This window comes from Macadamia integrifolia, chromosome 6 (assembly GCF_013358625.1).
Source record: "Macadamia integrifolia cultivar HAES 741 chromosome 6, SCU_Mint_v3, whole genome shotgun sequence".
Taxonomy (NCBI): domain Eukaryota; kingdom Viridiplantae; phylum Streptophyta; class Magnoliopsida; order Proteales; family Proteaceae; genus Macadamia; species Macadamia integrifolia.
Window position 1 is genome coordinate 8,009,077 of NC_056562.1, and position 27,574 is coordinate 8,036,650.

The 27,574-nt window shown below is 38.6% G+C and overlaps 1 protein-coding gene across 3 annotated transcripts; it reads left to right on the forward strand.

Annotated features, from left to right (window-relative positions):
* Positions 1-1,644: 1,644 nt before the first annotated feature.
* LOC122082318 (ADP-ribosylation factor-related protein 1) lies at positions 1,645-27,574 on the forward strand. Of its 3 annotated transcripts, none has more exons than XM_042649804.1 (8): positions 1,645-1,928; positions 2,022-2,091; positions 12,320-12,506; positions 17,540-17,680; positions 26,333-26,441; positions 26,563-26,624; positions 26,884-26,987; positions 27,176-27,574. In XM_042649804.1, exons 3-8 carry the CDS (start codon positions 12,414-12,416, stop codon positions 27,222-27,224), a joined length of 558 nt encoding a protein of 185 aa, XP_042505738.1. In that variant the 5' UTR covers positions 1,645-1,928; positions 2,022-2,091; positions 12,320-12,413; the 3' UTR covers positions 27,225-27,574. The 3 variants fall into 3 exon arrangements, with proteins under 3 accessions (XP_042505738.1, XP_042505736.1, XP_042505737.1); XM_042649802.1 differs by having other exon boundaries at positions 1,670-1,928; positions 27,171-27,574; XM_042649803.1 differs by lacking the exons at positions 1,645-1,928; positions 2,022-2,091 and adding an exon at positions 5,120-5,141 and having other exon boundaries at positions 27,171-27,574.

A 27,574-nucleotide genomic window follows, 5' to 3' on the forward strand; every position in this document is an offset into this window, starting at 1 on the left:
TGCCTAAAATTCTTCCAAATGCAAATATATCAAATTGATCAGTTTTAACCCAAAAACGGAAAATCCACACCACCTACTATAGATGACCCAAATCATTTCAAACACTTCATACACCACTGCCATTTCATTAGAGAGACCATATGCTAACACGTCATCATTGTCAGCCACCTCACCCTAATAGGCCACGTCATCACCGCCGTATGGCCAAGGTTGCTAACAAGGGCAACCAGAAAAACAACAAACCTATGCTCCAGGTCCAGCAACTAGAGATGCTCTTTGCAACTAGAATGTCAATGTTGATTCCCTATGTGATCTTAGTGGCGTTCAAGAGATGATTTCACACATTGCATTGGATTGCCCCTTTGCAAGGGTGGTTTTGTTTGGGTGTGACTTGGGTTTTTCAACCCCTACTAGAGATTGTCTTTCAATATCTTCATTGATCCTTAGTTGGAAATCTTTTTCACATCATGGGAAGATCATAAGCAGGCGTCTCATCAGCCAATGTACTTTTATTTGTTGGTGTATCTGGTTGGCAAGGAACAACTTCTACTTTGGAAGACACCATCGGAGTCCATAGGAGTAATACATATGTCTTATAAAGCCTTTCAAGGATATATATCTTTCATCTCAAGTTGTAGCATGCTTCTCAAGATGTGGCTCAATCAATTCCACATATCGGACAGTATGTTGCAAGTGAGATTACCATTATATTAGAATCATTCATAGTAGGTTGTTGGACAACACTACATGCAGGTTAGGTCAAATTGAATTGCAATGTAAGCTCACAACCAAATACATCCATTGGTGGCTTGGGTGCTATTGGTCATGATTCTAATGATCTTCCTCTCCTTGCATTCTCATTTCCGGCGACCTTTGATGAAGCAACGGCAGGTGAGACCTTGGCTATTCGAGCAGCACTTCTTAAATCTATCTTAGAAGGATTTGAAAGAGAGAATATTATTAAATTAAATAATAAATGAGTGATTTTGTATATAAAGAAAAAAATTGCTTCATTCCCTTGGAAGACGTTCAAGTTTTATCTTCTTATTTTGACTCATGTATTTTTAGTTTCATTCCAAGGGAGTTCAACAATTTGGCTTACTCCCTCGTTAGGAGGTCATAGTTGGTGACATGTGCGATTGTTTGGCCTAATTGTGATTTATGATTACAAGAGATGTGTTTCTCCTTCCATGAGTGTTTTATGTTTTTTTTTAGTGAAATTGTTTCACATTAATTTTGAATAAAGAATTCAGTGTCTACAGACAAAAAAAAAGGCAAGAGGATCCAAACGTGCATTAGGCAGCCCCAATTCCAGTTTTGATCAGGGACTTATAATCGTATCAAAACATGGTAAGTTCCACGATTCTCAGCTAATTTGAAGGAGACTTGGGGACATGTAAGGGCATAAACGGATAGTCGAAAATCCATATCTGATCCGTATTCGTATTCATTTAGGAGTATCCGAATTCAAAAAATCCCTACCCGAAAACTATCCAAATCTGTTTGAAAACTAAACGGATATAAATATGATATGTATAATTTCCAACCGATGATTATCTGATTCGATTAAATGGTGTTTGGTTGCGTGATTCCGCAAAATGTATCTCTGTGGAACCATGATCTGCCATCTATTTCGGTGTTTGGCTGCAATTAGTGATGATTCTGTAAAGAGACGATTCCACAATTTGTACTGAAGGATGAGTCATTCATGAGTTAAGCAAGATAGCTTAATTCAAGATTTTTTTTTTTTGGGTAAAATAGTTTAATTCAAGATTGAACCAAGCGATTTTACCCCCCATGTAAATAACCTGATTCCATCCATAATCCAAATTATCGGGCTTAAGTTGTCACGAAACCTGCCAGCGACAACATCGTCTCAAGCTGCACGAAGCAGAAAACCATCGTCCTGTTGCTGCTCGAACCTGCAGGTATGATCTCTCTCTCTCGCTTGCCCTGTCCCTCTCTGCTCTCTCTGGCTCGAACCCAATTTTTCTGTCTAGCCCTAATTTCGTGCGCCGCAGATCTATCGTCGACGGACGTGGAGGTGGAGGAGGATTCTGTTGCGGTTCCGTAACTTGGAGGCAGTTAAAGGTTGAAACTGTTACCTTTATTAGAATTTCTTCACATCTGGTCTGGATTCAATTAGTTTAGCTTTGCATCTGTGATTATGATTTCCGCCTGTTCAGTGTTATTCGCCGGCGTTTTCTTCCCATCGTTCCTTTCACCTATTATTGTTATATTTTCCTAGTGAGGGGGAAGGGGAGAGTTTCTCAGTTCATCTGATTCTGTCCAAGTGATTATATATTGATTGCTTTGTCATTATCAGGCAGGTGTTCTTGTTGTGCACCAGATTTGGATATTAGAACTGTGCTTGTCTTGTCAATTCTGATGCTATTTTCTCTGACTCTTCTTCCTAATGTTTCCTTTTCCCCCTCTTATTTAGGCAGTTATTGTAAGATAATGTAGCTTAGCGGATACTTTAATGGGTGTGTTAGTATCCCCTACCCAAATTTCTTGAGTTCCTACAACGTCTTTCCTTTTATTATTTTAAAAAACAAAACTGAGAGAAAACTATAACTACTGTCATAAGGTGGATCACTACACAATCTGAAGTTCAAGTTAGAACTGCCCACGTCCTGAAGAGATATGTAACCACAGACAAAGGAATGTATGCTCATTGCTTGAATTTGTAGATCTAAGTTTCCCCTTAAATGAGATGCTTAGGAAAATATCTATAGTGCTAACATGTCTATCACCTTCTTCAGTTCTTCCCCATCTCCCACTCTTTCCATTATCTCTCCCTTTCTATCCTTTGTGGCTCTCTCCCTCTCCCCCCCTCTTTTTTCAGAAGGGGAAAAGAATGTCGATATGTGGAATTGGTGGGGTGCTTAAGCTCAAGCTCAGGTTAATAACCGCAGCCTAAAGACGTACTCCTTGTAAGCTCATCCCCCCACACCCCCCAAAAAAAGGGGAAAAAAAAAAGATGAATTTGTTTGTGTTTTCAAGGTGTTGAAAACTTTGCGCTCCCTTTACTACATTTCCTAACATGGGTTTCCCCACTTTTTCTGTTCAAATTTGTACTGGACTTCTTTTGTTTTTTTGGTTTGATTGTACCTTTTAGAATATTTGGTAGAAAGTTGTGGTCGTTAATTTTTGTCTTTGCATTCCATTTTACTTCTGAAATTAGCTGATAACAGGCCATATGCTTTGACATTATTTTTTTTTGATGTTATTAAAAATTTTAGTTCAGATTTCATTCAAAATCTATGCTCTGTTTTTAGAGTCTTAATTTGAGTAGTAGTGTTAAATACACGTCTGATTTTCTATTCCAAGTAGTAGTTTGGGTTCCAAATCAGTTCCTTGGTTGCTTAAATGGAAGAGCACATGGGGTAATTCCCATGAGATGGTGGTTTGAATCCATCGAGACTTTTCATAGAAATAGAGAAGTGTAATGTTGTTCAGGTCTTGCATGTTGGTAGTGGACTATTTTCTATATCTAATTGCAAACCTAATTTCTTGATGATATGTCTCTGTGATGAGGGAGTGACATGTGTGGGTTTAATAATCAGATGAGGAACTTTTTTTAGTTCGTGACACTAAAAGGGTTTTGCTTCTTTCTGCTAGTTTGTTAAAGTGCATGGCTGGTGAAGTTTGTTTATTTTTCATTTATTTGGATAGTGAGTATGGCAAGCAACATTCTTGATGATCCTGTCTCAGTTGGAGCCACATAGATTGCATTATGTGGCTGTAAAAATTTTCAATGGATTTTATCTCCTCTAAGGCTTTAGCATGCTTTTCTTTATATAATGAAAATACAGAGTTTCACTTGGGTATGTTTGAACAAAAAAATATAGAAGACAAACATTCATCTTGGATTTTGAAGAAAGACTATATATTTGAATATATTCGGTTCACAATAGTTTGATTTCCTTGATGTGATATTCATAAAATCTGAAGTCTTAATTTATCAGTAGATAAACTTTTTTCTATTCCCAGTTTATATGGTTCTAGACTACAAGTAAATGGATTGATTTCGTTTTATACTTGGGCTTTTAGTTTGATCATCAATTAGTTAAATTAAAAAAAAAAAAAAAAAAGAATTTGAGGAGAGAGATGAATCCAACTGGCAGCCTCATGGTAACCAAACAGTTTTTCAGGCATGAGGAAGGTGGGCACTTGTCGGTCGTGAGGAAGATGGGCATTTGTATCTATAGTATTGTTCGAGTCAGTATCCGTTTGTTTAACAAATCGAACCAGATAATATCCGATAACCGTTTAGAAATACGAATTCAAATTCCATACCATTCTATGTATCTGGTCGGATAAAAGGATCGAATTTGAATAGTGGATAAATAAATGGATTCGAATAGATACAGGTGCTATCCCAGAAGAAAAAAAAAAAGATGAGGATTTAAATGCACGTTAGGCAGCCCCAATTCCAATTTTGGCCCAGGACTTATAATTGTATCCAAACATGGCCAGTTCCACGAAGCTAATTTGAAGGAGACTCGGGGACGTGTAGGTTCAACTTGAACAATACTATAGATACAGGTGCTATCCCAGAAGGCCATCTGCGCAAAAAGAAAGGTCTATGGTCTCCCTCTGCTGGGGCATCATCCACCTTCTCTGCAGAACTCTCTTCCTCATGACTGGCAAGCGCCCATCACCGTTCCTTCTCAGGTACGTTAGTTGATCTCCTCTTCTCTCTTGTGCTGATTGCGTAGTCTTAACATTAATTTTCTGGATCTATTCTTACTCTTCGAATCGTTATTTTCTTTGCATGTATGTGGTTAGGATTTGAGAAATCTATTATGGATTTATGTGCTATTTCATGTTTTGTTTCTTTTGGGCTGCCCCTCTTCAGTATGTTGGTAAAACAATAACAGCTGCAGAATGTTCATCAATGTTGTTGTTCTTTGATTCTTGTTATTTGGAAGTTGAATAGCGGTCACTAGTCTAGAAATTAGCTAATTATAGATTATAGATCCATGGAAAGCATACCAATATCTGGAGTTGACAGTGCTATGTTTATAGTTGAATATAACAAGATTATGTTCTTAATAAATTTCTCATTGTGATCATATTGGTTGCAGCACTCCTAATAATCCTGCAAGAGACTCGCTTATTCTAGAATGGAAAAGGTGAAATTTGATGTGATATGTTCAAATCATTTTCGGTTGAAGCTTTTCTAGAAAATGAAGAGCAGTCACTCTATGCACATTGAAAAAGAGCCATTAAGTGAGATATCTATGCAACAAGACATCTAAGATCTTGTAGGTGTTAAGTGATAAGTTCTGTATGACGAAGAAAGGGAATCACATCTAGCAGAAGCTTAAGATTTTTTATGGAACTTTGAGGAGCATTGGAAGTCATGAAATATGGAAATTATCCTAGCTGATCATAGATGGGTATAGGATAGGCACTGATTTCAGCTCCTAAAAGAATGGAGTAGTAATTGATGAGTTCTACTAGAGGACAAGTGGGAAATACTCTATGGGATAAATTGAGAGGCAAAAAGGGTAGAGGATGGAACAAAGAGATGCTAACTAATTTTAATTTATTATATGGTTTTCCTTTTGGTGAATAATCTGAGGTTCTCTCATTTGGGATTTTCTTTGTTCTGGTGATCTTGTTTGGCAATTTTGTTGACGAGGGTTACCTTCTGTCTCTGCAAATTTCCAACTTTTGTTTGCAAACCATTTTGTCTTAAAGCCCATCTCATCTTCAACTTTATAGATGTTTCTTCCACTAAGATACCCTAATTCTATGCAAGTTTATAAACTGTGGTCTCGGAATTTATAATAGTTAGCTGCTTCTCTCCTATGTTGCTAAAGTGAAGTTTTCTTCAAGCATATTCTTTGAACTAGAGTGCATTTAATGACATTGCTAGGTTTCCATTGACTACTATCCTTAAGAGGTAAATTTGGAGATAATCTAAGCCTCATAGAGGTTTATAATTTCCTATGCTATTTTGAAGTCCTGTGATGCCATGTACATGTTTCCAGATATGGAGGGAGGCAAGCTGTTAGCATTGGTGGCAAAGAGGGTGTTGGAAATGTTTTTAGGTAGGAAGGGAAGCTGGTGGCATTGGTGGCAAAAAAAAAAAAAGGGGGGGGGGGAGGTTGGAACAAAGTCTGTAATGTCCCTAGACTTCATCTCTTAATAACATGTCATGCATTCTTCATATTTGTCCGGTAAAAAGCCCTTGTTTTTGGGGAAGACTGCTGTAATTGCACCCATTCAGTATTGATGTTACGTTGCATGTTGAGGCCATTATTCAATTTGGAAACATAACCAAGATCTGGAAACACGAATCTTTGGTTTAACTGTGACATGCAATGTTACTGAAATGTGTTGATGATGTGGATCCGGACTTCAAAACTGAAATCGAATTGCTTAGGGGCCCATCCAATCACCAAATAACTCAACCCAAAAATAGAATGGCAGAATTGTAAATATTTTGAATCTTGTGAGAGGGTGGCAGGCTTGTAAATAAAAAGAATCTTAAAAGGGTAGGTGGTGATGCAGATTATTCACCAAACTAAGCTTGTTTTAGTAGGAATAAGCCTAGGGTTGGGTTGTATATGTGTTGGGCCTTCAGTCCATATGGTTTGGACCATAGTTGTCAAGGCATCGCCTAGGCGACAACTAGGTGTCCAGGCGGTTTGCCTAGTGCCTAGGCTACAGTCGCCTTGTTGCACTGCATGCCACCTTGTGTTTTGACACTTATTTATGCCAAATATCATTTATTACTTAAGATATTATTCATAAATAAGCAGATACCCTCTATTTGAATCCAATAAAAATAGTTTAAAAGTCAAATTCTAAAAGGATAAAAAGTCAACCCCCCAGTCCAAGAACAAAAACTAGATTTTGGTTATAGGGGCAATTTTCAACTTTTAAATGCTGGGGTTTTTCTCAATTATGAAAATTTTATAAATTCTATCATGTTAAAACATTGCTAAAAACCAAAAGTTCGGTAAAATAATATTTTGTTTTGATATTCATAAAATTATTTTCATTCAGCAGATTTTAAAAGCATTCACGCACTTAAAAATAAGTTTGACCAGAGTATGACTTTGTCATTACAACTTAGATTTAAGTAATTTTAGACTTGTTTAAAAGCTGGTTTTATATTATAACTAATACAAAAAGTCTCATGTAAAAATAAAATCATTTGACCAGTCAAACTTATTATAGAACGAGAGCATTTATCTAAATGTTGATTTTTTTTTAAACTTGATATGACTTAATGTTAATTTTTTATGATTTAATATGGCTAAATGTTGATTTTTAATGAGTTGATGTTGTTTAATCTTGATTTTTTATGATACAAGGTATATACAACTTACTAAATAATAATAGAAAATAGGAAAAATAAAAAATAACACTTGGTTGCCTAGTTCGCCTAAGCGCTTAGACAACCCTCCACTGCCTTGGTTGCCTTGACGCCATGACAACTATTGTTTGGAGTATATTATGCCACTTTTAGGGGTTTAAAAGAGGGGCTCTAAGATTGAGTACGGGATTACTAGTTAGTTTCCATTTTCATTAGTTTCCTTTTTAGTTGGGTTTGATTTGAGTTATATTTGTTTCTCTAGGAGTCAAGTTATTAATTGAGTCAAGTCATTAATAGTTAGTTTCCTTTTTCAACTAGTTTCTAATTTCAGTTTTTAGTAACTATTGTATTAGGAGAATATTTGGTTTCCTTTTTGAGGTACCTTATATTCTGTAATTCCCTCCCCCATCAACATTATAAATAAAGAGGAAGAGGCTCCTAAAAAAAAGAGATGATTTTTATAAAAAAATAAATGGCTGTTGCTATTGTCTTGTTCATGAAGAGTTGTCTTGTGTTTGATCAAGGCTGATGGAATTGATGTTTGATCCAATTGACTCTTTGCGGTGTGAGACCCAAGAGGTTCTTTTCCTTATCTTATTTTCTTCTTCTCTCAACTACACAAAGTGTTATTGATCTGCTCAAGTTCCTATAGGTATTTATATTCAGTTTTTTTATCAGTTCTGCCCAGAATTCCTTTGGTTTCCTAATCGATTCCTTGCTCCCCTGAAGCACTTCCAACCATCAGTTTTGGATGAAATTCTGGTCAGACCCCCTTCTATTAAGGTGAAACACGACCCAGATTTGGGGCTGTTCTGATCAGCCATTTTTGAGATATTTTAAATCTCTGATTTTTTTAGACTTGTAGTGATTTACAGAACAGAGACCAGAACCAATAGGTCTGATTCTTTCCTCTTCTGTTCTTGTGAATGCTCTCTTGGTTATACCCTGTTCAGAGCCTATTTCTGTACCTGAATTAGTCCTATTTACTGGTTTATGATTTGAGTTTATAGAGGACAGCTTTGGGGTTTGAATTCCGATTACTGAGAATTAATTCTTCCTTATTTTTGGTCTGTGAAATTATCTTCCTATATTGGGTACTGTTGGTTGTTCTTTGATTAAAAGTTTCTGCAGTTGAGACTTGGTTAGTCCACCTACCCTAGTCTACATTAGGTGGAAGTTAAAGTAAATGATTGGATATGAAGGGAATTAAGAATTATTCTGAAGGGACAAATAAGGACGCAAAGTTAAGGAAAATGTTGGGGGTAAAAACGGAGAAAAGTAGGGGTATTTTGGAAACACAAAGGGCAAAGAGGAATAATAGACAAAAGCAAGAGTATCTCTTTGAAATAAGCAAGCCCACTATTCTGATTTTAGGTTGTCTTCAAGCTCAAAGCTTTTCAGTTACATATCCTCTTGTGAATGCAACCATGGTGGTAGCACCACACAGAAGAGAAAAACCCTCTCAGTTCTTCCTGGTTTACCATGAAATTCCAGGCTAGAGTTCGAGACCTGAAGGTGTCTGGATCCCGCTGGTCCGACGCTTCAAACAACACTCAAAGTGGGACTGTGGTCCTTGGAACTCAGATCTGTTAGCAAGCAGAACCAGCAAATCGTCAGAGACTACCAACTATCAAGCAGCAAAACCCTTGGGGGTAGGTCGCTTACAGGTAGGGATTCTATTCCCAAAATCTTAGAACCAAAGGAGCTGGTACGGAGAGTCCATAAGTATTCTCCTCAGACCAGGAATACCTCCCAAAGAAGAACCAGGAAATTAGAGAGCGAGAGAGAGAGAGAGAGAGAGAAGAAGAAGAATAAAGAAGAATTTCGGAGGGGGGAGAAAGAGGGTTTCGGCCATAGCTTCAACCAAAGAAACTACTCAATTCAATTTCAATCTAGTTCTTCAAAATCTGTCAACAATGGACTACACAACCATATATAAAGACTCAAAAACCTACCTTTCCTAGTCTGAAATGGAATTAAACTTGCATCTAAATCGAAAAATAAAATAAAATCTCACTCAAATAACAATACTACCAAACTAAGTTCTAACTCTAAAAAGGAAAGAAAGAAAGGAATCAAATTAAACGATATTCCTAAACCCAACGCCTAACTGTATTAGCTCTCTCGGTCTTAAAATAACCCGACTTTGTCGAGTTAGGTCGTGCTCCCAAGATACCCTTATAAATTGTCCGGCGATGAGATGGCACGTATCTTGAAGCAAATGACAGGGATGTAACTCCGTGAAGAGGGAGGGTAGGTTGATATGTCATTGGAGCAAGAGTCAGTTGTTGACGTAGTATGTCTGATAATGCATGTGGTATCATTAAGTACGTACGACCTCTGTGTTCCGTGCACCATCGTAGTGAATACCAACATGTCATTGCCAGGGTCTCCCTAGAAGAATGTTGCAGTGCGCCAATAGGGTGACTAAGCAAGATGCATTGTATTGTAACGGCTCAAACTGTAGATGTACTTGAACAACTACAGTGGCCTCTTATTGAGCTGTGGGTCCAAAACCTGTCATGTGAATCTTCTTGAAAAATTGCTTCTGTGGAAGGTTGTGTGCTTGAACAAATTCGGCAAAGTTGAAGTTTACTTTTGCCTTGGTATCAACAACTGTATGAATATCAGTAGGATCGAAACCGTGCAGGAGAGTATCCTTTGTCTGAAGAGAGGAGCCTTGTCAACTGGTCTGTTTAAGAAGGATGTAAGACTAGCAGAATTTCGACATCAACATCATCATCATAGTCAATATCATCGGCATCGAGGGGATAAGGATGTAAATCAGGATCGACATCATCATTCTTCTCTATTGGTTGCTTGTTTGCTACATTCACAGAATGAGTCCTATTGGGGCACTTGTTGGATTAGTGATCCTTCTCGCCACAATTATGGTAGTTGATGTTTTTCACCTAGCCACTATCCTTGTTGAATTCTGACCTTTTTTCTTTAACTCTACGAGATTCAGACTTCTTTTCTTCCATACATGGTGGAGGTCTATAAACTTAAGGAGTCTTGAGTTGCTTCTTTTCTTCCAATAAATGGACTTCTCTTCAGCTGTCTTGGCATGAGCTGCTGCTACATCAACGGACCTGAAATCAGTGTTAGCCAATTCAAGTTGGTCTCAGTACTTAGCACACTGATATATCGCATCACCCGTTGTTGGTTTGTTTCCTGAAGTCGGCATCTTTAAGATAATTTGTGGAATTCGAGGGTGTCCACATCCTTGTTGTCTTGTTAAACATTAAGCAATTTATGAAACATCATCTTCTCATAATTAGTCTCATAATTTGGAGGAACGGATTTCTCAGTTAAAATCTGCTTCATGACCTCCCAATTGGTAATGGGTTTAAGTCTTCTGATGAATCTTGCATACAATACATCATTCCACCATGAACATGCATACCTAATAAACTTGGTGAGGATGAGTTCACACTTCTTCTCGTCCGGAAGGGATTTATAAGAAAAAATCCTCTCTACTTTGGTAAGCCAGTCAAGGAATTCTTTAGGTCCCTTTTCATCATCGAACTCTGGAACCTCAACTTTGATGCCATAATCCCTAATCCCCGTCAGAAAATTGTCGTGTAACATCCTGGGGGACAACTGGATTAGGTTGCATGGAACTGGGGAGGTGGTTTAGAGGATCCTTCTTTCGCTCACTTGTTGGACATCTTCATAAGAGCGGTCATATTTTCCATAAATTTGTCAAGCTTGGCTTCATTCCTCTCAAGCTTAGTATCAGTATTTTGTTGATTTTCACGCAGTACCTGTTGACTCTCAGCTAACTCATGATACAACTTTTGTAACTCAGCATTCGTGACATGACCTACCATGGGTAGAAAATTGCAGGAAATTCGCTTTGATACCAATTGATGCGGATCCGGACTCCGAAACTAGAATCGAATCGCTTAGGGGCCCACCTAATCACCAAATAACTCGACCCAAAAATATAATGGCAGAATTGTAAATATTTTGAATCTTGTAAGAGGGTGGCAGGATTGTAAGTAAAACGAATCTTAAAAGGGTAGGTGGAAGTTAAAGTAAATGATTGGATATGAAGGGAATTGAGAATTATTGTGAAGGGACAAATTAGGAACAAAGTTAAGGCAAAGGTTGGGGGCAAAAAGGGAGAAAAGTAGGGGTATTTTGGAAGCACAAAGGACATACAGGAATAATAGACAAAAGCAAGAGTACCTCTTTGAAATAAGCAAGCCCACGATTCTAATTTTAGGTTGTCTTCAACCTCAAAGCTTTTCAGCTACATATCCTCTTGTGCATACAACCATGGCGGTAGGCAGCACCACACAGAAGAGAAAAACCGTCTCAGTTCCTCCTGGTTTACCATGAAATTTCAGGCTAGAGTTTGAGACCTGAAGGCGTCTGGATCCCGCTGGTCCGACGCTTCAAACAACACTCAAAGTGAGACTGTGGTCCTTGGAACTCAGATCTGTTAGCAAGCAGAACCAGCAAATCTTCAGAGACTACCAACTATCAAGCAGCAAAACCCTTGGGGGTAGGTCGCCTACATGTAGGGATCCTATTACCAAAATCTCAGAACCAGAAGAGCTGGTATGGAAAGTCCATAAGTATTCTCCTCAGACCAGGAATACTGCCCAAAGAAGAACAGGGAAATAAGAGGCCATAGCTTCAACCAAAGATACTAAATTCAATTTCAATTCAGTCCTTCCAAATCTGTCAACAATGGACTACTCAACCGTATATAAAGACTTAAAAAACCTACCTTCAACTAAATTCCAACTCTAAAAAGGAAAGAAAGAAAGGAATCAAATCAAAAGATATTCCTAAACCCAACGCCTAACTGCATCAGTTGAAGTAGGTATTGAGCCATTTGCATGTGGACTTGCTTTCACCGGTCACTTTTCCATTTTCTTTTCATTTCTTCTATCTTCCCCCTCTTTAATTTTTTGCCCTCCTAATGGCTGTTGATCTGTTCTATTAACTATTTCTTCTATGGTCCAGGATTTTACTTAGAGAACAGAAGCTGATCAATGTGATTATGAGGTTCTTTCATTGAAGTTTATCTGGAATAGGAGGCGCAAATAAACAGAACAAGATGTTCTCATTGTTTTATGGACTTTGGAAGTATCTCTTTAGTAAGACGGAGTTCCATGTCCTTATTCTTGGAATCGACAAGGCTGGAAAAACTGTAATAAGTTTTTTCATTTTCTTTACAGATTTGGATATTAATTTGTTTGTTACCACCGTCTGCTTTTATGCATCTAATTATATATGGAGTTCGACAGTTCAATCCATGCTATTCTATTTATAAATAACTATTACATAATCTGTCAAAAAAATTAAAAAAAAAAAAGAAAAGAAAAAGAATTACATATACCATTATCTTTTTGGCCTATGATATTAGAAATATTAATTTTATTCTGAATGACGGTTCTTAAATATGCAGCAAGATGGGCTGAAGGTTTTGATTGTGTAGTCTTATTGTGGCTATTATGTCCTTTAGGTGATAAATTAAAACATGGACAGATCGTGGGGGGTTGGCAACCCCACTGAGGGTAGCAGCCCTTGCTTAGTTTTGTCCATAGACAGGTTACTGACACTTGGACAGCTTAGAAAGAGCTACTGTTACCTATATCAAAAGGAGGAAGAATCCCATCACTTGTTTTTGATGTGTGAAGTTTCTAATATCATGCGAAATTATTACTCAAGCTTCTTTGGGTGTTGTTACAGAATATAGGTCAATAACCAGTCGGTAGGAAGGATTGAAGACAAGAGGCTCCTAGTAGGAATTCTACTATGAGGAAAGTACAGTTACAATAGGAAATAAGATAAGACATAAGACTGAACTACTAACCAAGACTAAACACAAGGCTAACTAAACTAACCCACTACAAGAAGGGACAATCCCCCTTATTGTGACACTTACTAACTAATGTACTGCAGGACATTATTACCCTTGCGGTACCTCTCTTAACAGGTGTGAATGGGTAGACTCACCAGTCACCAGAACTGAAGCTGATATTAATGTAGAGTCAAGTTACAAGTGACTTAACCCCAGAACAAGATCTTAATTACAACCAAACTTGATCCTGAGTCCTACCTAGTTGATCATGGGATCATCCATCAGACCAATTGTGTGGTTACCCTGGAGCAGAATGAGGTGGATGAACGTAAGAATTGTCATTTATTTGAAGTTGCTCGCTCCGTAATGTTTGAGATGCAGGTCCTTGCTCCCTATGAGACTGTCCTTACTATTGCTTACCTCATCAATTGGATGCCTTGACATGTGCTTGGTTTTAAGAGCCCCATTGAGTTGTTATCTGAGTCTCGTACTTTTGTTGTTCTTCCCAAGGTGTTTGGTTGTGTATACTTTGTTCGTAATCATCAGGTTCCAGGAAAGCCTTCTGACCATCATGGATTTTGGTGTATTTTTATGGGCTATTCTCCCACTCATAAGGGTTACCAGTGCTATCATCCACCTTCTCGATGGCTCTGTGTCCATGGATGTGATCTTTCGTGAGACTGAGGCGTACTTTCCACCTCTTCAGAGGAGTTATCTGGTTGTGAAGAGGTGATTTAGATTCTTACTTGTGATTGTCCTTTCCTTACCATAGATGATGGTGCTACTCAGAGGAATACTGAAAAAAAGACTACGGATTCAGAGGCTCCCATTGACCCAGCGGTTACTGTTCAGGGGGAGCAGGAGGCTCCCATTTAGAGGGAGCAACAGATTCAGCAGAAAACACAGGATGGTCAGTGATACATGTATTCTCTCGCAAAAAAGGAGAAATGACATTACCACTTGTACTACCACTGCTACTCCATCGCTTCCTGAGCCTGAGTCTTCTCACCCAGGTAAACCTTTCGTCTTACTTTTGATCAATCTCTTAATGTTCCTATTGCTCATAGAAAAGGTAATAGGACTTGCACCCAATATCCAATTTCCAACGTGGTGTCATACAATGCTCTTTCCCCATCATATCGTGAATTTGTATCTTGTTTGTTATTTCTATTCATAAAACTTGGCAGGAGGCAAATGCAGAACCTAAGTGGATGGAGACAATGAATGAGGAGATGAGAGCTCTTTACAAGAATAGCACATGAGATCTGGTTGTTCTTCCCTTGTAAAAGCGACCAATTGGATGCAAATGGGTGTTCATGTTCAAGCATAATGCTGATAGGACTGTGGATAGATACAAGGTAAGATTGGTAGCAAAGGGCTTTACTCAGACTTTGGGAATTGACTTCCAAGAGACTTTTGGCCTTGTGGCAAAAATGAATACTGTTCGAGTTATCATCTCCAGTATAGTGAATCCATGATGGGAGTTACAACAACTAGATGTCAAAAATGCCTTTCTTCTTGGAGAGTTGATTGAAAAAGTGTATATGGACATTCCACCAGGATACTCTAGTCCAGAAACACAAGGCAAGGTGTGTAGACTAAAGAGAGCTCTGTATGGATTAAAGCAATCTCCCAAGGTGTGGTTTGGTCGCTTTCACAAGGCCATGATAGCAGTTGGCTTTAGTCAAAGTAATGATAATCATACTCTATTGATTAAAAGGGTGGGTGATCAAATCACTGTGCTGATAGTACATGTGGATGATATTGTTGTTACTGACAATGATACAGAGGAAATCTCTAAACTCAAAGCCTATCTTGGTAAAGAGTTAGAGATCAGGGACCCAAGAAGGTTGAAATACTTTCTTGGTATAGGTGGCATATTCAACCAAGGGTATTGTTCTCTCTTAGAGAAAGTATACCTTGGACCTCCTCACAGAGACTGGTATGTCGTGTAAACCCTTGGATATTCCTATTGAGCCTAACTCTCATCTCATTAGCAAGGAAGGTGAACTGATTGATAAGGTCGGTATCAAAGGCTGATTGGAAGACTCATATATCTATCCCACGCAAGACTAGACATAGCTCATGCAGTAAGTTTGTTGAGTCAGTAAATGCATGATCCCTATTCCTCACATATGGATTCTGTGAACTGGACCTTGAGGTACTTGAAGACTTCCCTAGGAAACGGTATTTTATTCTCTCCTACAGATCATATGAGGATTGAGGCATACACTGATGTTGAATGGGCAGGTTTCCCAGATGATTGTTGCTCTACTACTGGCTATTGTACATTTGTTGGTGGTAACTTGGTTACATGGCGCAGTAAAAAACAGTCAGTTGTGGCTCGGTCGAGTGCAAAAGTAGAGTTTCGAACTATGGTGCATAGCATTTGTGAGCTACTTTGGTTGCAGAGTCTTCTTCATGACCTGGGTGTGTTTGTCCAGATGCCGATGTTGTTATATTGTGATAATAAGTCAGCCATTAGCATTGTACACAACCCTGTTCAGCATGGTCGTACTAAGCATGTCGAGTGAAGATCAGTTAGTGGATGTTCTCAGAAAGGGGCTTAGGCATTTCATCAAGGAAAAGTTAGAGCAAGGCCTTATATGTATTCCTTTTGTGTGGAGTGAAGATCAGTTAGCGGATGTTCTCACAAAGGGACTTAGTAGTAAAACATTTTATTTTATTTTGTCCAAGTCTGGTATGTGTGATATCCATACATCAACTTGAGGGGGAGTGTTGAATAATGTGTTATTATAATCATGGGTTTTAGGGGTTATATCCAAATGGACCCTTAAGCTCTTAGGGACTACTTATTTTACTATAAATAGAGGAGGACTGTGCTCATTGAGACACAAGTCCATATTCCACAAATCTACATAATCCAAGAGAGAGACACTTTCTTCCCATGTAAATAGCTAATGATAGTGATTTTACAGTTTTAGGCACCGTTTGATAACGTTTCTGCTGTTTCCGTTCAAGAAACGACAGAAACAGAAATTTCCATTTCTGGGAACAGAAATAGAATTTTGGGTGTTTGATAAACCTTGTTTCTTGAAACGTTTCTGTCTCTTCTTCTGCAAATAGGAAACCGACCCCTCTAGACTCCATTTCCAATTGACCCCCTGGTTTGTAAAATCTAGTTTTGATAATGAGTGTGCTAGTGTCCCTGTTGCAGTGGATTGAACAAAAAACTGAAATTTCAGACGTTCTGAGGTTGAGAAAGGGTAGAAATATCCCAAAGGATTTGATTGTTGAGAGGAGTTTCACCAAAATAACAGAGACGATTTCAGTACCTTGACGATCTGAGAGACAAAAGAGATGGGAGAGCAGGGATTTCAACAAAAAGGTTCCAACTGAAGGGATCTCTTCCGATGTTGAGGGGGTTTTGCCAAAAGGGTATGAGGGGAAAGTACCGTTTCTTCACTGCGATGTCAAACAAAAATCGAGTAGACCAGGGTTGAGGGAGAGAAGGGATCAAACGCAGCCAAGGTTTTTTTGAGCCAGGATCTTTGCAGGAGAGAAGGGTTTTTTTTATCCGATTCATTTTTTCAATTGTCGATAGCATCAAATTTCTACAAAAAAAAAAAAAAATGCAACAACAGCAATAATGATTAAAATCGAATTCAAAACCTTTAGACGATCACCAAATGGGGCGTAGAAAGAAATCAAACACACCAGTATCTCACGAGCAAGCAACGAGAGCAACGTGTGGCGGTGGGGCAAAAACAGACGCACACTGAAACTCCCGAGCAATGGAAACGGCGGTACCGTACTCAATCGAAGCCTCGAGCTCAGCCCTAGCGGCCTCTTTGGATGCCAAAACGACAAGTCTCTTGATCACCTCCCTCCTGGCAACCGCAAGCTTCCATTTCCGGATGGATGAAAAAGCCGAGGCCGAAGATTGGAACCACGACGAAGAAGAAGAAGAAGAAGACCAGGATCAGGTCCGTAAACCCTATATTCAGTGGCGGAGACGGTGGTGATGGTAGTGATGCCAAACTCTGTCTTCAATATCGATTTTTTGTGCCCCAACTTTGTTTCGAGAAACGAGCGAAACAAGTAAAACTTGTTTTGTCATTCATGTTTCTTGAAGCATAAATTGTTATAAATTTCAATTTATGTTTCAAGAAACAAGTGAAATAGAACACTTTTACCAAACGGTATTTGTGCCGTTTCTTTGTTTCTGAGAACAAGAAAACACAAAAACACGTTTCTGGTAACGTTATCAAACGGGCCCTTAGTCTTGCTACATTGTTTACTTGCACGCTTCTTTATCATATTTACTTTGTTTTGTATTATGCCATTGGTTATTCTTTACTATGTCGAAAACTTTTTCTGAAAACTTAAGATGCATCTGGTTGTGAATGAATTTGTAGACTCTACTGGAGAAATTAAAAGCATTGTACTCAAACTTGGAAGGTCTCCCCCCTGATCGAATTGTTCCTACTGTTGGGCTTAATATTGGCCGCATTGAAGCATCAAATACCAAACTTGTCTTCTGGGACCTGGGAGGTCAGGTATGTAAATTGACCAAACGAATCATTGTATTTGAGCATTCCACACTTGTTCTAGATGGTTTGATTTGCGAGATGGGATTATCTCTTTCTGACATGGAAATGATATCAATATATGGAAGTATATGGTGAATCTTTTTGCAACTGGGAACCACAATCACGAATCATCTAAAGAAATTGTTTCTATATTTAAAACAAATTGAATTTTTTTTTTTTTTTTTGTTATTGTGGTTGTGCTTTGGGACATTTAAGTAGAACTTAAGAAGTTACATCAGAAGACACAGATTTCTGGTGGGTGCTGAAAGATTCATAAATGGTCAAATGGTTAAAGAATACATAAGGGACATTTGTGCTTGTCCCTAACTTTCAAAAGGTGTTTTAATAAGCAGGAAAATAACTTCACTTTTAAATTAATAATAGCTAAATGGTTAAATATCTTGGTATTCAACTCATCTAAGCCTTAACCCATCAAAAAAATTTTTTTTTTTTGGGGGGGTGGGGTGGGGGAGGGTTGGCTTCTCAAATCCTGTCTTTCCGCTCAACTCTATTAAGAGTCATTCATGTAGTTTCATACAAATCTTAAAAAGAGTAAGGGGAACTTGAAAAAAAAAAATCATGTGAAATTAGAAATGTGTCCTTTTCATGCTAAAGATTATACTTTCACATTAGCATCAAGCGTGTCTTTTATGAAGCTTATCTTCTCATAACAGAAATTGCCAAAAACCAGTCAAGCTGTATGAAGGAAACTTGTTGGTTTCCCACTGATGCAGTTAAAGCTTCCCAATTGGTCTTAGAAAGACCATGAATGGGTTCTATGGGCTTTATGGGGTTCATCTTGTAATGGGCCTAAATTATAAGCCCATAAGGTGAGGGTGAGGTCTGTACAGACAAATTGTGGTAGAAAGTTCTGAACTTTAAGTTACAAGTGTTTTGAGTTAGATTAGGATGCTTGTTAGTAAGTACAGAATTCTGTTGTGCGCCTACTTAACTAGATTAGTTAGAGTGATTAGGAGTCCTTTTATGAGTGTTTAGAAAATTTTAAAGGTTATATATATATATGTATGTATATCCCCATCAATTACACATGATTTTAGTAGTTGAATTGATTTTTTTTCAAGAGCTTTTGTGCTTTGAGCTACGCATGGGCCATAGTTAGCAAATTCGGATTCAGGAATTATTTGAAAGAAGAATAATTCAGTCTAATTTTGTTGATTTAAGAATTCGGTAAAAAATGCCGGCTAGATGTAAAATCCTGATTCAGATTGATTCGGGAATTATTTCAGATGTTCATTTTTAAGTTTTATTGTACTTATTTCATATGTATTATATTCTTATGATTGTCAATTTAGTAGATGATGTGTAGTGGATCCAGCCCATGTTGCATTCATTCCTGTTTGTTTGCTGTTGTGTCTGTTCCAATAGACAATTGGATGATTATAGTACCTGTCTTAATAGCCAGCTTAATGCTCTCGCCAAAGCCTCTGTGATACAGGTACACAACCTTGGACCGATCCAAAACCATTTGGGTATCTAGATGGAGATGAACCAGATCCATATATGAGTTTTGGGTCTAGTAGGATTTTAGTAGTTTATTTCATTTAGGAGAATAGTATCTTTACTTCATTTTTATTCTATTTATTTAGGAAGTTGAGTATGTAGGTGTTGGGTGTAGAGTCGGTTGGCAATTCAAAGCTTGTGAATTTTTATTGTTACCCTTTTACAACACTCGTGGACAAGTTTTTCTCAACGTCATCCAAATCCATTTGGGTATCCATATAGAGATGAACCGGATCCATATTTATGTTTTTGGTCTATTAAGATTTTAGTAATTTATTTTATTTAGGAGAATAATATCTTTACTTTATTTTATTCTGTTTATTTTAGGAAGTTGAGTATGTAGGAGTTAGGAGTAGTTGGTTGGCAAATTGTTTCCTTGCTTAGGGTAGTTTTCTATTTCAGTTGATTTCCTTTTTTATGTCCTTATTTTCCTATACAGTGGTTGTAAGTGATGGAAAAATCAAAGAATATAAGAATGGAATAGAGTTGAGTTGTGTGAAAGCTTGCGGGCTAGTGTGTGTGCAATTCTCTTCCCCCCCCTCTTCTTTGTGCGATTCCTCTCTCTCCCCTACATGATGCAGTTGGGCGTTGGGCTTTGGGCGTTGGGCTCGAGATATCCTCTTCAATTTGATTCCTATTCCTTTCCTTTTTAGAGCTAGAATTAGTTTGATAGTATTTTAATTTAGATTGGATTCTTTTAGTTGCTATGTAGGTTAGTTTCCATTTTTCAAGTAGTTTCCATTAATTATTTGATTTTTTTCTTTATATTAGACATGTAATGGATGGAGGAACTCAGTTTTTTTTAGAATTGAATGAACTTGAAGAACATGTTTTGGTTTGAATCGATGACTGCCATGGGTGGTTTTCTTACCTGATATTCTTCTTTTCTTCCTCTCTATTTTCTGGTTTCCCTTCCCCTGTTTTGGGCGGTAGTTGCAGCCCACAGAAAGTGAGTCGATCTCCTTCATACCCAAGGCTGTTGGCTTGAAACTTGGGAGTAGTAGTAGGAAGCCATAAAGCGATTCAGACATCTGAATCTGAGGTAGAGAGTCCTGCTGATTTGGGAACCATTACTCCTCAACCAGATCTGGAACAATAGGCGCCGCCAGATCTAACTTGCAGGTACAGTTGCTCCTCGTCGATTGCTGGTTTGAGATACCTGTCTGCCGGAATCAAGAGGCCATAGCGTTGGTAGCCTTCGTTTGGAAGATCAGCCCAAACCGAGACTTGTTGAAGGAGCTCCATCGATCTGAAACCTCTCCTTGCCGCTGGTTTTTTTTGCTCCCTAACGTGACCTAAGGTAGAAGATGACTTTTCTTTTATTCTTAAGTAACCTAGTTTGTTCTATTTACAATTAACCCCCTCTCTTCTTAAACTTTTGTTTTAATATTTCCTCATTCCTTTACTAATTCCAGAATACCCCTCCTCTTTTAATTTCTATCTTAGTTTGACCCTATTATCTATTTTCATCTCTTTTAAGTGCTAGAGTTGTGCCTGAAATTACAAGAATACCCTTCAACCGTTAAATTTGAGATTTTTAGTCATTTTTGTGGGCCTTAAGCGATCCAATTTCAGTCTTTGGAATCTGGATCCGCATCATTGCAACTCTACCACTTTGTTGATCGTTGTGGAAAGAACTCAAGATGGAATGATTGAGGTCTGGAAACTATCAAAAGTGTACTCTTTTGCTCCATCGCTTGTGCAGGCCCTCGTCAATTCCTTTGAGTCAGAGGAAAAGAAAGCAAAAGCGATTTCTGTAGTAGCGGCGAGCGAATGGGAGCAGCCTAAATGTCTTAGAGCACAAGTCAAGCTCATGATAGGTGACAAATCACGCACATGGTTTAGCGGTTTGTTGTGCTGTGAGTTCTCTCAGGGATTCTTTCCCTTCCCTTACTGGCCCTCTGCCACTTTGCTTAGTCAAAGAGAGCTAGATGATCTTATAGCCTAAGTAGTTTCATAAAAAGCTCGTTTTGAATTGTTAGCAAAGGGTTGTTCCATGGACTTTGCTGAAAGGTCCCCCCCACACCCAAAAAAAAAAAATAAAAAATATTGGTGTCATGATAGGATGACCAAAACAATGCTATTTAACTAGTCTTTCGTGGGAAATCATCATTAGCGGGGAGGATAAATAATTTGACAACATAGTAGTTTAGTCCCACATCGGATAGAGATGAAACAATAGATGAAGGGGGCAACCATTATAAATAAGAGTGGTCATGGTTGTTTAGTCCTACATTGGATAGACATGAAATAATAGAAGGGAGGCAACATTTATAAATAGGAGTGGTCACCGACTTGCAAGTGAACTTGGGTCTTGGGTGGGGTAGGTAACACCTCTCAAAGTGGAGATTCCCCTTAAGTTATTTATTTATTGGGTAAGAGAACCCTTTCCATTGGCATGGCCACTGTGCCAACGTGCAGGCCAATGGGAGGCCGCACAGAGGCCTCTTTCCAGGGGGCACCAAGGTCTTTTTGCGCCCATCGATATGAGGAACTATTGAACTTTATTACTTGCTGCCATTACTCTTCATTTTTTTGTTGGGGTCTATCCTGTAGAGGTACTCAAATTGGATCAGTGGTAAATGTTTAGGTTTCGTCGTAAACCTAATTGGTTATTTCCAATTACTTAAGGCGTAGAGCCACGCAAGCGGACGGGGTTCATTTCTCCTTATTTATTCTTATTTTTCCCAAGTGGGAGATTCAGCAATCCAGTGCATGAGGCTCCCACTACTTCAGGGTCTGGGAGGGGCAAATATACGCAGCCTCACCCCCTGCTTCAAAGGAGAGGCTGTTTCCAAGTTTTGAACCTGTGACCTAACATGTTGCAATAGTGCAACTTAGCCGTTGCGCCACAGGGTTGCCATCTCCAAGTAGTTAATTATTATTATTATTATTATTATTTTTAAATTTATAATTTCCCTCAATTTATTTATTTTATTATTATTATTATTTTTTTATATCAGTTTATTATTTTTAACTCTTTTTTCCCCCCTTCAAATAAAGCCGAATTATTGGTATAATTTGGATTCATCTAAATAATTTGGCTGACTTTATAAGTCGCGACTTTGGAAAAATTCGAATTATTCAGCATCGAATTAAACAACTATGCATGGGACTGGTGTTCCAGATCTGTTCAGTTACTTTTCTTCTCTGCTTCTCCTTTTATTTCTGTATTCTACTGCAAATCAGGTGCTCTCTCTCCTATCTGCTCTTCCTTTTCTTCTTTCCCTGCTTTCTTATACTCTCTCTTCCTTTTTTTCTTTAACATTGATCTCATATTGCTGGTTGATTCTAAGCTTCTGAAATTCAAATCTATCATTCTAAATTCTGTTTAAACTTATTTCTTCAATTTCTGAAGACTAATTGTTAAATTCTTACTGGTCTAATTTCTCTTATCATACATCTGTTCTGTCCAAATATTTTATCTATTGATCCTACATTGATCTTGGACTGTTGGCAGTTTCTTTGGCTCTAGTTTCTCTGTGGGACCTTGAACTGCATTAATTGGTATTAGAGACAAACATATATTCATCATGGAGTTTCAACAAATCCATGATTTGTTGCTTGTTGCCTTAGTGAGATCTAAAAACATGAAGAGTACATTAAAAGGGATGAGTGCTATTTTTAGAAGGTTTTTTTTTTGGGGTGAATAGGAAATTTATTACCAAGGAGGAGAAAGAATGTTTGGGGGGGGGGGGATATACAGCCTTGAGGGGAAAGAAAAATAAAACCATCAGAAGATGCTACAACCCAGAAGGGTTGGGGGAGGGAGGAATCAAAATAGAAGAGGGTAAACCCCAGGAAGAAACAATGAGATTGTTCCTCAGGGAGCTAACAACAGGGAGGGGGATGAAGGAGAGCTTGGAATAGACCTCAAAGTAGATGGCATTCCAAATCTTGTCAAAAGACCTAGAGTTGGGTCCATCTACAGAGGTTGCGCTCCATCCATATATTGGTTAATAGCCGCTCCAAAAGCGAGTTTCCCAATAGTATCATAGATAGACTTCCCAGCGAATGTTTTATCAATCCAAATCCATTTTCTAGAGAGGGGGAGGGGAGATCTCTTGGATAGCCAGCAACAGGCTAGGACTCTTCTCTAGATGGAGTAGGAAAAGGGGCAATAAAAAAAGGAGATGATTAATATCTTCAGAGCCATTTCAGCAGAGACAAGAAGCAGGGGAAACAAGGATGTGACGATGAATAAGGAAGGATTGAGTGGGCAGACAATTGGAGAGGGCTTTTCAAACAGTGAAACTGTGGCGAGGGATGTGGAATCTGAACCATATAATTTTGTGCCAAGGACATGTGGTGCCATGGGTTCTTAAAAGGTGCCAGACCGAGGAGGAGAAATTCCTAGAGGAGGGGGTCCAGATAACTTTGTCCTCTCTACTAGAGGTAGGAAAGGAGAGAGGGAGGACCAAATAGAAGACAAGGAGGAGGAGATAGTGGGAGGAGACCAAGCTCCATTGGAGACAATGGAGGAGATGGATGTGTCTTTGGCAAGGCCAGTGGAGTAGATAGATCTATGTTGCACTTTTAAGAGAAGAACACTGGGATGCCATTTGTCATGACAAAGGGAGGTGGAGAGACTATTACCAATTTTATAGTGGATGTTCTCCATGGTGAGAGGTCTAGCCTGAAGGATTTTATGCCAGACCAAGAGGCATCGGGAGAGAGAGCGGCAGTCCACAAGGAATCTCTGTGGAGAAGGGAGGAGTAAACCCAAGAGACCTAAATACCGATCTGCTTGGAGGCAAGCTTCTAGACAAGTTTTAGGATGCTAGCAAAATTGACATCCTTAATCCTTCTAAAACCAAGACTTCCCTTGGCTTTTGGGTTGGGGGCAAACAGAAAACTAGCGGATGGGATGGAGGAATCTGGTCACATCCACACATTTCCTAAGGAAGGAGCGGAAGAGGGACTCAATAGCCTTAATGGTGGCTTTGGGGAGGGCAAATATGCTAGACCAATAAATGTAAGAAGATTGGAGGACAAACTTGATTAACTCCAACCGACTGGCATAGGAAAGGTTTCCTAAGTTGGAGATTTTTGCAGATGATGTCCAACATGGGAGTACAATGGTGAGTTGTAAGCCTGGAGGAGATAAGAGGAAGGCCCAAATATTTGACAGGAAGGGGTTCCAATAGAGAAGCTAGTAAGCTCAAGGAGGCGAGCTTTTTTTTCATTAGGGACTCCAAAGAGAAGGTATTGGACTTGAGAAGATTGATATGGAGGCCAGAAAGGGATTCGAAAGAGTGGAGGGAAGAAATAATGGTTTCAATGGAGAGGGGGTCAGCTTTGGAGAAGATCATGAGATCATCAATGAGGCAAGGTGGGTGAGCTTGAGGGATTTGCATTTAGGGAAGGAGGAAATGAGATCATTAGTATTAGATTGAATGGATTTAGAAAGAATTTCAATAGCCAAGGAGAAGAGAAAGGGGGAGAAGAGGCAACCTTACGTAGTTAAAGATATGTATGAGGGCGTGCTTGTTGTACACACAATGTACGTAGTGTTGTCATTATTGTCAACACAGTACAGTCTGAGTCATCAGAGGAGTGCAACTGGCAGGGTGACATGGTAGTGATCTAGTGGAAATGACAGAGTATCAGAGTATCAAAGATGGCCAGATGTGATGACATGGTAGTGTATTATCACTTTGATGGCATGGCCATGATGTATGGAGTGTATGAAGTTGTTTGGGTGCTATGGGTATGGCCATGGTGTGTGTTGCACATTTCTAGGCTCGGTATTGATAATTTTGCCCCATTCATATTCGGGGGCAATTTGATCATTGAAGATGAACGTTATGGGTGTCGTCTTCAGGAAGGTTGCTGAGTAAGTTGTACTCTTTCCAACGCACCCGGATTTGCCTCATTTCTATCTCGGATGAAGTTATGACCAGTGCGAGGTTTAGGGGCATTTTGGTCATTTTACCCATCCCCCAACATTGTGGTGAAACTTTTGGGTGTATGAAACAGTATGTTAATATTGTTTTATGGTGTTTGTAAGTGTTCTTGTGCATCAAGTGTATCAGATATGGGTAGTGCAGTGGAAGCATTGATTTCATAGGTTTCATCGGAATTTTCATAGGCTTTATCGGCTGAGATGGGATTGGGTCTGGAGGAGTATTGTAGTTTGTCAAGTCTTCTTCGAAACACAATTGGAATCGTACAATTCTGAGTTCAGACGACAAAGTTGTAGTAATTCCTGTTTGTTCATCTGAAAATGAAGGGCATTTTAGACAATCCGAATTATTTTTTGCTTCCCTGAGAAAAACAATGGGGATTTTGCTTATGTGGACAATTTATATTGATAGTATACATCTTCACGAACATGTGGCTGCAAACGACACTCAAATCGGAGCTAAAACGAAGAAGTTATGATTGAACCAAGTGGCTTAGGGGAGTTTGAGTAAGTTTTTCAGATGTAGGGGTTGTCTGTAAAAGTTATTCAGATGTAGGGGCTGTCTATAATTACATGAAGTATGGTGGTGCCCGATAAGTTGCTTAGGTTGAGCCATGTGGCAAAAGGGGTTTTTTTGGAAGTGATTTATGGGCCTCAGAGAGTAATGTGCAATTAACCAAAAGTCGGCATGGTATATTAATAAAGTTCATATGAGTAGTGAGGAAAGACATGCATAGTTTAGGTTTTGTTCTAGGTATGACCTCAAATAGAGCTGATTGGAGGGCAAGGATCCATGTAGCCAATGCCATTTATGTGAATTTTTTCTGAGTATTTGTTTGTGTTTCTTTCCTCTTACTATTCTTTTGTCTTTTCACAGATCCATGTATCCAACCCCATTTAGTTGGGACAAGGCTGAGTTGTTGAATTTGGAAACAACAACAGTACTAAAATTTTGAAGTTATGGTCTCAGAAAAGACAAACAAATAAATGAACAGAAGAAAGTGATCTTAGCCATTGGTGCAAATGCTTTGGATCTTTTTTTTTTTTTTTCTTGGCAATATTTAAGCCGTTATCTTTAGGTTTCTGGCACCCAGAAGCACCTCAATACATTGTAAATTGGCTCAGCAGTTGATTCTCATTTTCTTTCTGAAGGTCTGATCCTGTGCATTGTGAATTGTGAATTGTGTTGGCAGATTGGTCTTCGAACAATTTGGGAGAAGTACTATGAAGAGGCACATGCTGTAATATATGTAATTGATGCTGCTTGCCCCTCACGCTTTGAGGATTCGAAATCAGCCCTCGGTTAGTAATGTTCAATTACCTAACAGAGGTCCATTCCTTTAATGATGACTTAATGCTGTTGGTATAAGAAATTCAAATTGATATTATTTGGTTGCTGTGATAACTTGAATTTACTCATCAGAAAAGGTACTACGCCACCCAGATTTACAAGGAGCCCCTCTGTTGATACTAGCAAACAAGCAGGTGATGCTATTATTGCTTCTCCTTTTTATCCCTTTTACGCCTAGTAGAAGTAATATTTTCCTCAACACCCATTGCTAATACTACTATGTGGAAGTAACATAAATGTTTCTATGCTTTATTTTGTTACTAGAGCAAGCTCTAAACTGTGAAGTGCTGATTTTTTTTTCTTCTCCTTCAATTGCTCTCTCTCTCTCTCTCTCTCTCTCTCTCTCTCTCTCTTATGAAACTACCACCTTGGTATGTTGTAATTTGATTGCAGGATCTTGCTGGAGCTGTGTCAGCAGAAGAATTGGGGAGGTATTTGGACCTCAAGGAATTGGACAAAATGCTGTACATGTTTGAAGCTGTTTCAGCATATGATGGGTAAATTAGCCTAAAGAAAATTCATTTGCCTGACAAAGAATGGGAAAATCATTTGAAAATCAGTTATTTAAAGATTATCCTCACCCCTTTCCTTCCCCCCTGCTCCGCGCCCAAAGTGTTCTTACCCTTGCAACTTGAAATTTGTTGGCTTAACATTTAAAGTTTCTGGGATTTCAATTGCAGAACAGGGATCAAAGATGGTATAGAATGGCTAGTGGAGGTTATGGAGAGAAGTAAGAGAACAGAAATGTTAAGAGTACGTGCAGGTATCACAGGCACTGTTCCTGCTTAGGACTTTTTGTTAAAGCAAAAGATCACATTGGTTTGTTTAGCCTTAAGTGCAACCCACGAAGGAAAATCTCATTTGCTGCTGAGAGACCACTGGAAGCTGATGGCACTCACTTCAAGTGTCAATTGATACTATTGCATACATTAAGATTACACATGTAATTTTAAGATGATTAGTTGTATATGTCATTGGAAGTTAAATCTTTTCATGAGAAGATGGGGGGCCTTGGAAGTTTTTTCCATGATAGACTGGTTTAATTTATTATCTTGAAAGGAAATAGAATAAGTAAATTGCATCA